The sequence below is a fragment of the Carya illinoinensis genome, chromosome 16 (assembly GCF_018687715.1).
Source record: "Carya illinoinensis cultivar Pawnee chromosome 16, C.illinoinensisPawnee_v1, whole genome shotgun sequence".
Classification (NCBI taxonomy): Eukaryota; Viridiplantae; Streptophyta; class Magnoliopsida; order Fagales; family Juglandaceae; genus Carya; species Carya illinoinensis.
This window is the reverse complement of record NC_056767.1, coordinates 27,326,632-27,342,317: the sequence shown is the minus strand read 5'-3', so window position 1 is coordinate 27,342,317 and position 15,686 is coordinate 27,326,632. Positions and strand designations below refer to the sequence as shown.

The 15,686-nt window shown below is 33.9% G+C and overlaps 1 protein-coding gene and 1 pseudogene across 5 annotated transcripts; one reads left to right on the top strand and one right to left on the bottom strand.

The window, feature by feature from the left end:
* The first annotated feature begins 562 nt into the window (after positions 1–562).
* Positions 563–6,042, top strand: LOC122299364 (annotated as a pseudogene).
* A 538-nt stretch (positions 6,043–6,580) lies between these two features.
* On the bottom strand, positions 6,581–10,213 carry LOC122299365 (protein REVEILLE 1-like). 5 transcript variants are annotated; one of them, XM_043109602.1, is made up of 7 exons: positions 9,974–10,213; positions 9,738–9,806; positions 8,711–8,842; positions 8,484–8,617; positions 8,332–8,393; positions 7,778–8,188; positions 6,581–7,669 (listed from the first exon to the last, which is right to left on the bottom strand). In XM_043109602.1, exons 3-7 carry the CDS (start codon positions 8,782–8,784, stop codon positions 7,007–7,009), a joined length of 1,344 nt encoding a protein of 447 aa, XP_042965536.1. In that variant the 5' UTR covers positions 8,785–8,842; positions 9,738–9,806; positions 9,974–10,213; the 3' UTR covers positions 6,581–7,006. The 5 variants fall into 5 exon arrangements, with proteins under 5 accessions (XP_042965536.1, XP_042965533.1, XP_042965535.1 ...); XM_043109599.1 differs by having other exon boundaries at positions 8,484–8,595; XM_043109601.1 differs by having other exon boundaries at positions 8,711–8,839.
* Positions 10,214–15,686: the final 5,473 nt, after the last annotated feature.

Sequence of the window (15,686 nt, the reverse complement as noted above, 5' to 3'; positions counted from 1 at the left end):
GCCCGGCCTTGACTAAATAATGCTAGATACAGTTTTGAAATCTTATTATGATCTATCCAGAATGTCCATACATACTAAGACCTTATTCATACAGTGAAGATAAAGAATCTCATAAAAATGTTAATATTAGAAAATAAAGAATCACATTGCGACCCGCCCAGTATGCCAATTAATAAACATATTTATATGCCGATTGAATAAATATTAACATTAGAAAATAAAGAATCTTATTAAAATAATACGTAAACAATTAATTCAATTGATCTTAAAACACAACTTCACACCCTTCATGTCTCTTTATAGGTAATTTGGAGTAAAAAACCTGGAAACTGGTTATAAGAGTCCATGATGCATGTCCATGATGCATCTTTTCTAGTTCCATTTGACTGGAGGTTGGAACGGTACTAGGATTGAACTGCCGTTTAGAATATTGTAATTCTTCTCTATTTTAAAACGACAACAACACCAGGCACGAAGTTTCCTAGAAGGAGGAACATGCATAATTTAGTATTTATTTTGTATCATTGCTACTGAATTTCAACATTAGATAGCAAACAAGAAGTTTCTTCTCATCTTTCTTCTATCAATATCATGGGTGACCAACATAGCATTGATTTTAGTATTTAAGTTGTGTAGAAGAAGTTGCTCAATATTGCTCTTGTGATCAGTTGTAATGAGACTACAAACAATGACTTCTTCTGCAGCCTTACAAGAAGTGCCTTCGGCCTCTTTCTTTTCTTCTTCCACTCGTCGATGGACTCATGATGTATTTTTAAGCTTTAGAGGTAAGGATACTCGGAATAATTTTACTTGCCATCTACAAAATGCTTTGCATAAAAGGGGTATCAACGCCTATGTAGATGAAGAGCTTAGAAAAGGAGAGAAAATTTCATTGGAAATCCTCAAAGCCATTGAAGAATCGAGGATTTGTATCGTTGTACTTTCTAAACATTATGCATCATCAATATGGTGTTTGGAGGAGTTGGTGAAGATTCTTGAGTGCAAGGAAACAAAACGATTAACCGTTTTACCAGTATTTTACAAGATCAATCCGTCGGTAATACGGAATCAAGAAAAGAGTTTTGGAAAATCATTGGCTAAACTTGAAGACAAGTTCAAGGATGACATGAAGCTGCAAAGGTGGAAGGAAGTCCTAAAAGAAGTGACCAATTTGGCCGGGTGGCATTTAGGAGGAAAAAGGTAATTCAAACCATGATTTAGTGTCTTTCATCAAGTTAATTTTTCTATACTTTATTTCAAATCCTTATGATGAAACGTCCATAGACAATATACATCTTTGAACCACTAAAATCAACCACACCTGGCCTCTTCTGCAATGTTTTGTCTTTTTTGTGTCATTATTTTGGCTATGTAAATTCAGCCATTTAATTAAGTTCAATGGCTATATCTTTTTTGTGTAATTATTTTGGCTATGTATTCAGCTTTTTTAAAATTTTAAAATAATAATAATATCAAAAAATAATATTCTAATCATATTTTATGTAATTTTTAACTTTTATCTTAATTCAACTTATTATCCAAATCTGTTGTAAACTTGACAAACATAATGTTTAGGCCTAAATATAAATATATATATATATAAATCTATAAATATTATAATATCATTAAACAACACATTTTAAAACTAAAGGCGGGAACCGCCTAGACTCTAGAGTGGGTCCTACAACAAAAATATTTAAAATGGTCTTACATCATTTATCGATGTCTAAATAAATATTTTAGATAACATTAAATGTTTAATAAATATTAAAAAATTTATTTTATAATTATTTTTCTCATATATTTTAAATTCTTTCTTTTTTTTGATATATTTGGATAGAGCAATTTCAAATCCAAGATCTCTATTTTGAAGGTTTGAGGTTATACTAATCAGACTACATGCCTTTAGCCATGAACTTTAAATTCTAAAGCTTGAACAAGTAGTACTCTAGTAAATTTTGGTCCCGTGGAAAGATATTACAGATTATTGAATGGCGAAAGATATATAGAAAAAATGCATTTTAATATCAAGTTAAATATTTGAAAACTATATTGTATCTTTCCAATTTTCATTCGGAGAAAGAGAAATATAAATTTATTTGGATCATATTCTTAGGTCTGTCCGTTTGAGAAATCTTATCTGTTGACTTATTTTATTTTATTCTATCTTTTGCATTGATAGGAAGGAGTCTGAACTTATCCATGAAGTTGTTCAAGTCGTCTCAAGGATAGTAAATCATACATATTTAAATGTTGCCAAGTATCCCATTGGAATAGAGTCTCGCATACATGACATCAATGCTATTTTGAGTAACGAAACAAATGACATACGCATGGTGGGTATCTTTGGAATTGGCGGAATTGGTAAGACAACTATTGCCAAAGCAATCTATAACTTAATTGCTTATCGATTTGAGGGTAGTTGTTTTCTTGCAAATATTAGAGAAAACTCAAAGCGAGAGTGCGGTTTAATCCAAATGCAGAAGACACTTCTTTGCGAGGTCCTAAGAGACTCAGATTTAAAAGTTGTTAACACTGATCAAGGAATAGATATGATAAGGAAGAGACTTTGCTGTAAAAATGTTCTGTTAGTTCTTGATGATGTGGATCAATTGGATCAATTAGAAACATTAGCTGGAGGATGTGATTGGTTTGGTATAGGAAGTAGAATCATCATACAACAAGAGACAAACATTTACTAACTGAGCATAAAGTTGATTTGACATACAAGGCAAAGAAATTGGATCACAATGAATCTCTTCAGCTCTTTAGTCGGCACGCCTTCAAAAGTGACAACCCTGACAAACCTAATGATGATTTTGCTGAACTAATAGAACATGCACTACATTATGCTGGAGGTCTTCCAATAGCTTTAACGGTGCTAGGTTCATATCTATATGGAAGAGATATACATCAATGGAAAGGTGTATTGGAAAAGTATCGAATAAGTCCTCCAAAGAATATTCAAGAAATACTTAGAATAAGTTATGATGGATTAGATGAAAATGAGAAGAATATTTTTCTTGACATTGCATGTTTCTTTAAAGGAGGGCATGTTGGATATGTCATTAGTATACTGGAGAGTTGTAGCTTTTTTCCAAAGATTGGAATCAAAGTGCTTATGGATAAATCTCTTATTACTACGGATGAGTTTGATATATTGGTCATGCATGACTTAATACAAGATATGGGTAGAGAAATTGTTCGACAAGAAGCACCCAAAGAACCTGGAAGACGCAGTAGGTTGTGGTTTCATGAAGATATTCGATATGTTCTAGAAGAAAATATGGTAAGAATCACTTCATCCACAATTGCCCAATTACAAAACATAGAGTAATGCTATCGTTTTATACTCTTTAAATTTCTTGGCATACTTACCCATTGTGTTACTAGGGAACAAACAAGATTGAAGGCATATTGGTAGAGCTGCCAAAACGAGATGTCATACGTTTGGGTTCTAAAGCATTCAAGAAGATGAAAAGGCTTAGATTGTTTGTCAATTGCAATGCATTATTACTCGGAGGGCCTAATTATCTCTCTAATGAGTTACGCTTACTTGATTGGTCTGAATATCCTTTACAGTCTTTGCCATCCAATTTTTCTGGGAAGAAACTTGTTGCTCTTAGAATCCGTTCTAGCTTCATCAAAGAAGTGGGGGAAGAATTCCAGGTAAAAGTATTATTCCCAATATTTTTTTCTTTAATCTATGTTTTAACCTTCTAGTTCCTTCAAGCTAATCTATCTAATTTTTCTACAGAATTTCCAAAACTTGAAAATCATGGATTTTTCTAGTTGTGAATTCCTAACAAAAATCCCGGATCTTTCAAGGACCACACAGTTAGAGGAGTTGACCCTTCATAGTTGTAGAAACTTGGTTGAGGTTCATCATTCCGTTGGATTCCTGATTAAACTTGTTAGGCTGAATCTTACATTGTGCTGTAACCTCCGGAGTTTACCAAGAAGCCTCAAGTTGAGATCTCTAGAATTTCTTGGCCTTGAAAATTGTTCAAGCCTTGAGAAATTTCCAGAAATTGAGTGTGAAATGGAACGTTTAAAATTTATTAGCTTTGAACGCACTGGTATCAAAGAAATTCCTTCATCTATTGGATACCTCACTGGGCTTCGTTTCTTATTTCTAAATGGTTGCAAAAACCTTGTGCATCTCCCAACTAGCATTCTTCGGTTGCAAAATCTACAAAATCTTTATCTCCGGGATTGTTCAAAGCTTGTTGGGTTTCCCAAGGATTCTGGAATTTCATCAGGTGAAGGATTGCTCCCACCAACGAGTTCTGACTTTTTTAATGATAATTGTTCCTCAATTGCGTTTCCATCATTGCGATTTTTGGATTTTAAGAATTGCTTCCTATCAAAAACAAATTTCTTGACTTCTTTTAATTGCTCGTCCACTTTGAGAGAGTTGTGTCTATCTGGGAGTGATATTGTTATTCTTCCCCAAAGCATCAAAAGATTTGTTGGATTGAGGTCCCTTCAGTTGCTGGGTTGCAAGAAGCTTCAAAAAATTGTAGAACTTCCTCCGAATATCCATGAAGTATTTACTAGTAGATGCATTTCGTTGGAAAGTTTTCCAGAAGTTTCCAGAAAATTTCAGTTCATTACATGCAACCTACCTTCATTAGAATGGATTGACTTGTGTGAGTGCCACAAATTACTTGTGAATCTAGAGAATCCTTTATTTGGTGAGGTATCTCTCTCTCTCTCTCTCTCTCTCTCTCTCTCTCTCTCTCTCTCTCTCTCTCTCTCTCTCTCTCTCTCTCATGTTTTTGCGTGGCTTGATTTATAAATTTTACTGTTTAAAACTTGAAAAATTCATTTAACAGGGGCACCATGAGAACCTTACAGGAGGCATTGTGTTTCCTGGAGATACGATGCCAGAATGGTTCAACCATCAGAAGAAGACTTCAAATGGTATTTCATGTGAAATAAATATTGAGGGGCCCTTATATTTGGATGAGAACATAGGAATTGCTTTATGTGCTGTTATTGCACCCATTCTAGCACGTAAACACCACCATATTCGTATGGAGATCATTGTCGATGGTATATCAAGGCATACTATATACCGAACATCTCATGAAATGGGCTCAGTTCATGTATGGCTGGAATACTTGTTTTTGAAGTCTTCTGAGGTACAAGGGTACGTTAATCTCAGAGTTAAGTTTTATTCTGGCTCAAGATCTAACCCAGTTGTCTTTAAAAGTTGTGGGGTCCATTTGAGACGCAAGCATGAAGAGAATGAGGATGTTGATGTTCATTTGGACCATGAAGTAGACAGGGAAATCGTTGATCAAGTAGATTTAATGGAGGATATCCAACTTTCTAAAAGGCGTCATGTTGATGATTATAGCAGTTTGGAATCCAATTGGTACCCACAACTGAAGAGGCGTTCATCAATGGTGGGAATCAAAATTTCTGAGTTGGAGGTTGGTGAATCCTGAACTAGACCAATCCAATCACTTCCAAAGCCGAAACCTGCTACTTTACTTCACTTGGCACCTAGCTGCTTAATTTCCTTGTTGGGAATTGGGGGGGTCAAATCTGTTTTTGGTCAGTTTTATGCCATTAACGATTCTTGAAAAGTGTCGTTATATGCTGAATTTGTGGTTGATTATTGTCACTTTAGGACAGTTGGCCTCAAAATACACCAAGATGGTGAGTAGAGATTTGAGATTCTCTGGCTTGACGTACAGCAAGTGAAAGTCACTGGTTGCTGCTATGGATGTGGGTGAGTCTCGGTGCAACTGGTATTCTGCTTCTGTTTGTCAACCTTGTCATATCATCAACACTTAACTGATAAATGAAAATGTACCCATGGCTCTTTAATCTTTCCTTTTAATGGATTCAAGTCAAGGTTTTGTGTAAGATATACGATTGCAGTCGGCATTCTCCATTAAAAGTTTTTATTTTTATTTTTTTGAAAAAAAATAATAATCTGTAACATTTCAATACTCAGGGTGAGTATATCCCACTTCACAAAAAGGGAGCTTAGGCCTCATTTATTTGCAAGACTCAATAAAATTAATTCAGTTCAGTTTAATTTTAAACTGAGTCTAATATCTAAATATCTAATTCTCAAATTATTAAACTCATCTTAACTTAAAATCTCTTTACACATTAGACTCTACTTCTTTTAACTTAATACATCTTTAATCATGATATCCACAACTTTTTTTTAAAATTTTTCATAAATAATACTAAACTCATTTTAACATCCACACATCTAAACTGATTTTAAAAAACCTCATATAACTTACTCCATCTACTTAACTCATTATTATTCATAAAGAACTCATAACTCAGCTCAACATTTAAACACAAATATGAAGAGTTTGGGCAGTGGGCACCCACATCTGCAGGGTATTCAAAGTCCTATAAACAAACTTATGCTCTGTTTCAGAACCAATAATTCATACCAAATCTCCATTATTTTCCTGTTCACACTCCTTTTAACTCGTAACATGTTTAAGACATTAAGCGTTTTTCATGTCTCTTCACTAGAGCTAAATTTCTATCTCAATTTGTTCAATAAAAAATTTGAAAATGAAAATATAAAATGTTCTTGTATGGTTAAATGAAGTGTTTTTCATTTGACATATGAAGTATCATTCAACATTCTACTTCAACATAATGTTTAGAAGAAGGAATTTTCAGACACTGAAAAAAAGACGGCGGCAAAGCAACATGCTACTCAAAACATTTACAACTTGGTTCCTAAATGGAATCATGCAGTGCAGGGAAAGGTCGATAGGAAAAAGCAAGAGAGGTTTCAGAAAGCCACCGATACAATCCTTTTGGATTGCATCTTGAGTTACTCTTTCTGAATCTATGAAGATCTGCCAAAACCATGCCATTGCTACCGGTAAGTAGTTCTTGACTTTCTAAAGATTTCCATTTTAGGGAGTGACTTGATGGGTAGCTCTTCTGGAGAAAGTGAGCAAAATTACCATTAGTTCCTACGTGAAGGTCAAATGGAAATGCCCTGAAGGCCCTACGAGCAAACTCGAGCTCTTTGTCCTTCCCTCTCCTCCATAACCATCATTGATGAGTTCGCATCTCTCTCTGCTCGACATCTTTTGTAGGGAACAAATCCCTTCATATGCTTGCAGGGGCTAATCCTTCTCTCATCAAGAGTTTCTTGAGACTCAGAATCAACACCAACTAAATTCTTCTCTCCATTTCCCACCTCATTAATTATTGCAGAGTTCGAGCCAGTACAAGATTTTTCCCTCGCAATAATATCCCTCTCGTTCGTTTCTTCTTCAACACAGGAACCTGCAGGTACTTGAACTGAGGTTTGGTTATACGAGGAAGAGCAATAAAATGGCAGACCTTGGTACAGAGTCCACCATGGCAGAGAAGTATACTGGTTGGCTTCTGCAGAGTCGGTGTTCTCTTTCAAATGTTCCATGCGTCTATCTGGGGCTTGACATGGCAATGATTCACAATTATAATTAACAAGCTTCTCAGTATCAACGTTCTCTGGATAATTAGCAGATGGCAGTGACTCACTATTCTCTGCCCCTGACGAACATGGTTTTTGGAAATCTGTCACCACAACCGTCCTTCCAAAAAGCTTGATGCTTGTAACGGGTGCTCCTGTGGCTTCATCTCCCATGTTGCCTATAGTATCCTTGGAAGCTAACTCCAATTCCTGTACATTCATAACGAGAACAGAAAATCAGAATTTTGCCCAGCACAGGTTAACAAGTATCACCCAACTTGGACTAAGTTGAAGGATAAATATAACAATTCATTGTACCATGGACAAAAAGCACTCAGGCGTTGATGAAAAAGGATCTTTTTCTTCTTGGACAGTGGAATTGGATGTCATGTGTACATTCTCCTTCTCAACAGGTGAGGAGGTACTTGAATGCATGTCAGTTGTGCATGAATTAGGGGAAGAACAAGCATTGAGCTGCTCTGAAACTGCAGACCCCAGTGAATCTGACCCAGTTGCAGAGAGAACTGAAGTGGGAGATTTGGTGTCTTTCTCCCCGACCAATAAATTTGGAGATGGAGACCTTTCTAATTCATTTGTAACTGATATCCCATTAGGGGAATCAACTGATTTACGTGGATAAGGATGTGAGGGTTTCTTCTTTGGCCGTGGAGGTGGTATCTCAACTGGTTCTATGGTGCTTTCAGTGCTACCACTGGATGCCCGTACGACCTGAAACCAGCAAGCAAAAAACAAATTAATGCGGAGGAAAGATGCCAATTAGACAAACCCACAAACGAAGCTGAGCTACTGTAGTTTATGATCAAATGCGTGCATCACAATGGGAACTGGACACTGAAACATAATCATTTAACCTTAGAGAAAAATTTTTGAGCATGACTTCGGATCTGAACTGCAGTTTTGGTGCCTACATGTGCTGCATAAAATTAAGAGTAACTTCAATCTGATTGGACAGCCAACAGATACGAAGAACCGTTCCAAACAAATCATCATACACCAAGCTTACCTTCGATTTGACGCCAACCACGACCATACAGCTTCAAGGCTTCAAGAAACTTCTGATGCTCTTCTTCTGTCCATTTTTCTCTTTGTTTAACGATGGTGTAGGGTTTCCTTACCTGCTCAAACATGAAAGAACAGCTGAAAATAATCAAGATCACAAGTTATATGTCCTTGGCAAATTTATTCCCACCGAATGGAAGGCAGAATATAAGGTTGCGAAGAGAATAAAACCTTAGGTGTAGAGTAATCCCCAAATGAACATTTCTCCTCCTCCTGGACCACTGTTTCAGTCTGTGCAGCGCCATCAGGGCGGTAGTTACCAGCTGTTACAGAGGCATCTGACGTTTTCCCTTCATCCTGCTGCTAAATGCAAGTAAAAGAGTAATGTGTTAAGTTTCCTTCTCTTCAAAATTGAAATCAATTTAATAATTCTTCTTCATCGCAAAACTTAGTAGCACCACGTTACATGTTTAAAAATGAACACTTTCCTTGGTTTTTATGCAATGTATTCTATCTGCATAACAGCGAATTCGAGGTCCCAAAGGAGACACTGCATGCTTTTACATACAATTGTTCAAAAGTGCATCTGCTTATAGTCAATGTTTGACAACATTGGCTTCCAACGATTATATAGAAGCCAATAGCAGTTCTCCACTCATACTATGCATAAGAAGTCTAAATTTTTCATTCCTATGTTGGTGATATAAATAGATAGGGAGGGTGGAATGGCCGTAAACTCCCGAAAGGAGGTTTTTTATTTGAAACCTTTCCTTCTTCCATCAATAGTTATAAACCTTATCTTCATCCTCAAATCAATGAAAAAAGTACCGTGGTTCGAACTCAAATATCCCAATTAATATCCTCCACGAATGTGATCGCCTACCCATTATTCTAATTGAAAGGATAGTGAATCTAGTGCTTACTCCGCACAGCCAGAGCACTTAGTACACAGCTTTTATGCCACTACGCCTGAAGCCTAAATCCCTTTGAATCGGAAATTCCCATGCCATTTCCATATATATACGAGTCTCTACAAGTAAATTGCCAAAAAGAAAAAAAAAAGGCAGTCATTTTGTCTTTTCAACGAACCCCATCAATTCCCTGCCTTCGTAAATGGAAAAGACCGACTCTTAGCACTCAATACCACTTTTTAACCGAGATCCTTTTCCTTCTCCTTGTTTCCATGAGATAAGCAGTAAGATACCGATATAAGTTTCGCAAACAGATGCACGCGACAATAAGTAATGGCAATATATACCTGAACAGTCATTGCCACAAGATCAGAACTAGCCCTCTCTCACACAGAATCAATGCTAAGTTCCCAGAGCTGCAACAAAAAATTACAGCGGTCAAACACACAACCAATAGATACTTCCACTGTTCCTCGCTTTTCCCTCAATTCTTCTCAGCAAAACAGAAATATTAAAATTAAAAAAAAAAAAGTTGAAAAAAATTCAAATCAGAAATTCTCAATTGGATCAATCAGAAACCCACCGTCGGAAAATCTTGGGAAGCTGATGTTCCGAGGAAGGAAGAATCCAGGACGGAAGAGTTCAGATTCCTCGAATTTCCCTCCTGAGAAAACGGATTGCTCACTCTGCTACGAAGGGAAACGGATTCCCGAATCCCCTTTTTTAGCAGGGGATTTAAAACCCAAGAAAGGATGAGAAGGAAAAGAGCAGAAGAACGGATCGCTAAAACGGAGACTTCAGAAGAGATAAGATTCAAAGAGGAAGATTTTGCAGCATTTTATAGAAAGGGAGGAAGAAGAAGGAGAGGCCGCCACGTCGGATGCTTTTTGGTGGATTTTCTTTAGAAAGAGGATTCCAGAAGGGGGCCGTGGAATCTTGTGGCTCAAAACGCTCAACACGCGGCGTTCTCTCGTGTTGTCTCTCCGATATTTATTTTTTGATTTTTTTAGAAATTATGAATTTTATAATCATAATTTGTTTTTCATTTCAACTTTGATATAAAAAATTATTTCAAAATAACTCAAACTAATTAGTATGATGAAAAAGTGATAAATTTAATAAAAATTTAAAATAAATATCAAAGAAGTACGAAAAATATTTATATTTTTCTTGCCTATCTTTTATTAGATAAAAATATTTAATATTATTAAAAAATAATTATCTCTCTCCCTCCAAATAAAAACTAAAGCTAGAATAATAATTTAAACATAATTTCTCTTTTAATTAATTTATTTGTTTATTATGAATGTGGTGGCTCAATGGTTAATGAGTTTAGCAATAGGCATTAGATTTTAGGGTTGAATTTCATAAAGGATAATACTTAGGCCATTGCTGGTGGCTCCCGCTAGGGGTCTTTGCTGACTATTTTTTTTTTCAATGATTAAAAAAAATATTTAATATTATTATAAATTTTTAATATTTTTTAAAAATATTTAAAAGTATTAAAAAATGATTTGAAAAAAAATAAAATAAAAAAATTCTAAAACCTAACAGAGCCACCAACGATGACTCTAGCATGACTCTTTCGTAAAGGGAAGCGTTAAATATTATTGATGACCTATTGACATATAGATTATTGATATTCTCGAGGAATTAGAATTAAGTTAGGGCTTAAGTTCGACTTGTAGAAAGTACATACACTTCTTGTCATTTAAGTACTTCTTATCGAGTTTTGTTACATACAAATAAAGTTACATACTAATCTACGTATTAATACTGATTTTTTCATACTTAACATTTAAATTAATATTATTTTTAATAAAATTTATTTTTTATTAATTATATTAAATTAATACATAAATTAATACTTTATAATTAAATGTTTCCTTTCTTACCAGGCTCTCCATCTAGTTGGACGCTACCATGACGACGTCCTGGTAGGGTCGCTCCCTTCAACCCTTCTTCCTTAAAAAAAAAAATTAATTTATTTATTTGCAAATCTTTGTGGACGAAATGGACTGCATATGGATAAATAAAAGAAAATAGATGATAAGTTATGTTTGCATTAGAGCCGTCGTCAAAAAGCGGAACTTTTAATTCACAGATACATTTTCTGGTAGCTGTGAAGACGACAGCTACGGATGCTTAGTTCGGTTTGGTCGTTCACAAATCTCGTTCTCATTTTCTCTCTCTCTCTCTATCCATATATTTTTAAAGAAAAATTACAATTTTCTAAAATATGGATGTTATAATAAAATAAAAATAATATTACGTACAGTTATAAAGTATATAAACGTCGTATAATTGCTTTAAAAAAAATAGAATTTACGATTAAAAAGTTAATTTTTTTTTATGTGAATCCTGTATTAATTCAATTTTTTTAAAAAGATTGTGCGGCACTTACATAACCACGATTGCAAATAGGGCTGCACACCAAGCTACCCGGTTCATGGTTTGGGCCGACTAGACCCGATTTGTAGGGAAACAAAATGCAATTGATCCGATCCGATCTGTAAAATTCAAGTCGGGTCGAACCTATTCTAAACCCGTTCACCCTCCCTCGTTTGTTCTGCCATATGCATTGTAGGGCAAAAGCACCATTTCTGCATCTTATGCCGTAGCCTTAGCCAAAGGAGGAAGAATAGAGAAATTGTTTCTATCTCAATCAATCTCATAAATGGATTTTTATCTTCCCGTTGGTCCTTTTTATCTTAATCAATCTCAGAAATAGATAATCATGTGATGATATATTCTTGAGGAAAAAAAAAATAACAGAGAAATGAAAATCAAAATAGAGGGACAAACCTGTGTTTTAATTATACCATTTCATTGTTCCTTCGCAAATCACTCCGATTCCATCAACACAGTGCCATGCTGAAGAAATCTCTCTTCCTCTGGGAGCAAGCTCAACCCATTACTCTAGCAACATGATGCCGCGTCATGATCTAAGCTAGGACTGAAGCACAGGCACTCCTCTGTCACCTCCGTGCTGATCACGAGGCGTCTCTATCTCAGCTTCAAAAAGGACGATGAAGAGGACGACGAAGAGCACTTCAATTCCTCGGCGTGGAGCCTCCTCCTCTTAGTGGTGGTTGCTGAGCTCGTCGCTGCCGCCGCCATGGCCAGAAATGGTCGAGCTCTAGCCCTCATGCCCACCTGTGCCACTTCCATCACTGCAACATCTGAGATTCCTCTACGGGTTGCTGGGCGGCATTCTCTTATGCGAGTGATCGGTTTCGACTGAGGTTAGGGGTAATAAAACCGTTAATGGGCTTGACCTGCTGAACTCGTTTTAGACAGGTAGGGCCATGTCGGGCCTTACGGGTTAATCGGGCTGAACCCTTTTATACAGAGGCCTAACTGCAAATATCATTTCTCATAAAATAAATATAAGATTATCAATAGGTTTAAATATAGAGTAATTATGGATATAGTTTTAGAGTAGGCAAATTCTACGCCTGCCATCAATAAAATGATTTTCTTTTTTATGAGTCTTAAATTTGTGTACTTGAATAGGAATTGCACATCTTAAGACCATAGAAATAATTTTTTTTAAATAAAAGAAAGTAATATTATATTTAAGAAAAATTATTTATATAATTTTAAGATATGTAAGTTTCACATACTTATTTTGAAAAAATAGATAATTATGAGATCTATATAAAGAAAATGATGGTCTTAACAAAGGGCTTCACTTTAAAAATATATATATATATATATATATATATATGTGAGATTTATATATCATAAAACTGCATCCAATATATATTTCTATTTAATTCTTAACACATATGGGTTGCAAAAGGAAAGCCGAAATCTTAACCTTGTTTGTTATATAAATGAATGATTTTTTCATGTGATTTTTTTTAGAAGTATAGTTTTATTTTATTTTCTAGACAAAGGTTTTTAATTTTGAAAATATTAAGGAGATGTTTGAATAGTAAGTAGAGGTGAGATAAGATAAGATTTAAAAATCGAATAAAATATTGATAGAATATAATTTTTTAAATAATTTTTGTTTTGAGATTTGAAAAAATTGAATTATTTATAATATTTTATTTGAAAGTTTAGAAAAAAAAAATGCAAATATTAGATGAGATGAGATGAGTTGAACTCAACTCTAGTGGTTATTTAGATGTTGAGATGGTTTCATCTCATTATATCATAAAACCATTTCATTACTATTTACAAATAGTTTCACTACTACTAATAAATTTCTCATCTCATCTTATTCTCAAACCATCTATTTGTCATATCAATAATTTATTTAAAAATTTTAGCTTGTTTGAAAACAATGAACTTAATCATTCATTTATTACTAGATTTAGGGTTAGTTTGGGCAGTGGATTGTTATAAGAATACACTACTATTATTTATTATTTTATTTTATAGTTTTGTTACATACTAATAAATTTACGTACCAATCCTAATACCTTTATATTTAAAATTTAAATTGATATTGTTTTTAATAAAATATACTTTATAACCAATCATATTGAATATGTGAAAGTATTAGTGCGCAGAATTATTTATAATTAGATTTTTTTTATTTTTTTATTATTATTTATTATTATTTACAGAATATTTGATATTATGTCACTATCTAAACACAATTTTAACCGGCCGAGAACATAATGAATAAAATTAGTATAGATTTAGCTAGTTTAGACGTAGATATTTTTTAAGCAGATTAATTAAATTTTAATTATGCCTACTCCTACTAGTGCTCTTATGATACGACGGGAATACGATTTCCATCCGTACTCCAAAGATACTTGACAATGATGTGGAGGCTAATCTAACTACTATCGGATAAGGTAGGAAAGGTGTGGAGCCCTGAAGTTTTTACCCGAATATGAGAACCTTCGGAAATTGCCATCCACAATTCTTGCTGGGTTTGGAGAAGAGCAATACTACATATAATTATAAAATTATAAACGTCGTGTAATTATTTAAAAAAAAAATAGAGTTTACGATTAAAAAGTTAGTTTTTTTTATATGAGTCTCATATTAATTTATTTTTTTTAGAGTGACTACACATCACTTACACAACCATAACTGTAAATATCATTCCTCCTAAAAAAAAGTTGGTTATTGTTAACTTGGGAACTCAAGATGCACTCACTTTCAGCCACACGTAGGAAGAGGGTTCACACTAACATTTAGGTACAAGTTTTAAATAATAAAAATTTTATATATAGTTATTTTTATATATTTTTTTATATATTTTATTAATGTAATTAGTTATATCATATTTTTTAATATAAAATAATTATTTTAACTAATCATATTAATAAAATATATAAAAATACGTAAATTTAACGATATATAATAATATATTTGTTTATAGAGAGACTTTTCGAGATTTATTTCTATTCGAGAATTGTAGAAATCATTTGTGGTTCACTTTATCTATCGTCTCTCTGTCTGTTTACTGCTATTAATGCCAATTTATTACAGGGTTTGCTATTGGTGCTTCTTATACCCGTATACCGAATCGCATGCATTTTCCCAGTGGCCAAACAAAGTTTTTATTTTATTTTATTTATGCTAAGAATTTTTCTCAGCCATGTTTTTGTTCTTCCACAAGGCACAAGATTCATTGGGGGCCTCTATTTTTTTCCTCTTTTCCCCTACCTTTTTCTAAGAGACCCATCATCTTACATCACTATGTATTTTTATATGTTTATTTTCCTAACAATACCCACTCATGATATTATTCTTTTTTAACAAAAGTTCAATTTTTTTTTTTTTTTATTTCATTGTCACATGTGGTGAGAGAATTTCGTTTCTACAATAAATGTGAAGTGGAAATGAAATAAATGTTGTTAACCTACTAATTTTTTTTTTTTTTTTACTTTTTATATTCGTGGATGTTTAGGCTAATTTACATGTATCTCAACTATTTTTACGGGGCCTTGAAGTTAATGGACAAGTAAACCTCTAGTGGTGAGGACTCAAACTAGTGATCATTAAAGAGCAAATCTAAGATCTGACCAATTGAACTACCCCTAAGATCGTTAAGTACTAAATTTAAAATGGAAACAAATGTTGTTAGATTAGGGTTTGACTTACACCCTGAAAAAAATATACTAGATATATCCTATTAAAAAGTCAATGAACAATATTGAAATATTGATAAAAAAAGGTCAACCTAATTTTTTACTTAAATCAAGTTTGTCCATTTATTTTTCAAACAGGATATATTAAGTGAGTTTTTAACAAAATGTCAAACCCCTTAGATTAATAGAGATAAGAATGTTTAGTTGTTAAAGAAGAATAAGTCAGCTTTGGAC

Coding starts and splice junctions, on each gene's coding strand:
- LOC122299365 (XM_043109599.1), bottom strand. Junction 8,596..8,710: donor GGGATTACTCTACACCTAAG/GTTTTATTCTCT, acceptor ATGTTTGAGCAG/GTAAGGAAACCCTACACCAT. Junction 7,670..7,777: donor CTGAGTGCTTTTTGTCCATG/GTACAATGAATT, acceptor ATGAATGTACAG/GAATTGGAGTTAGCTTCCAA.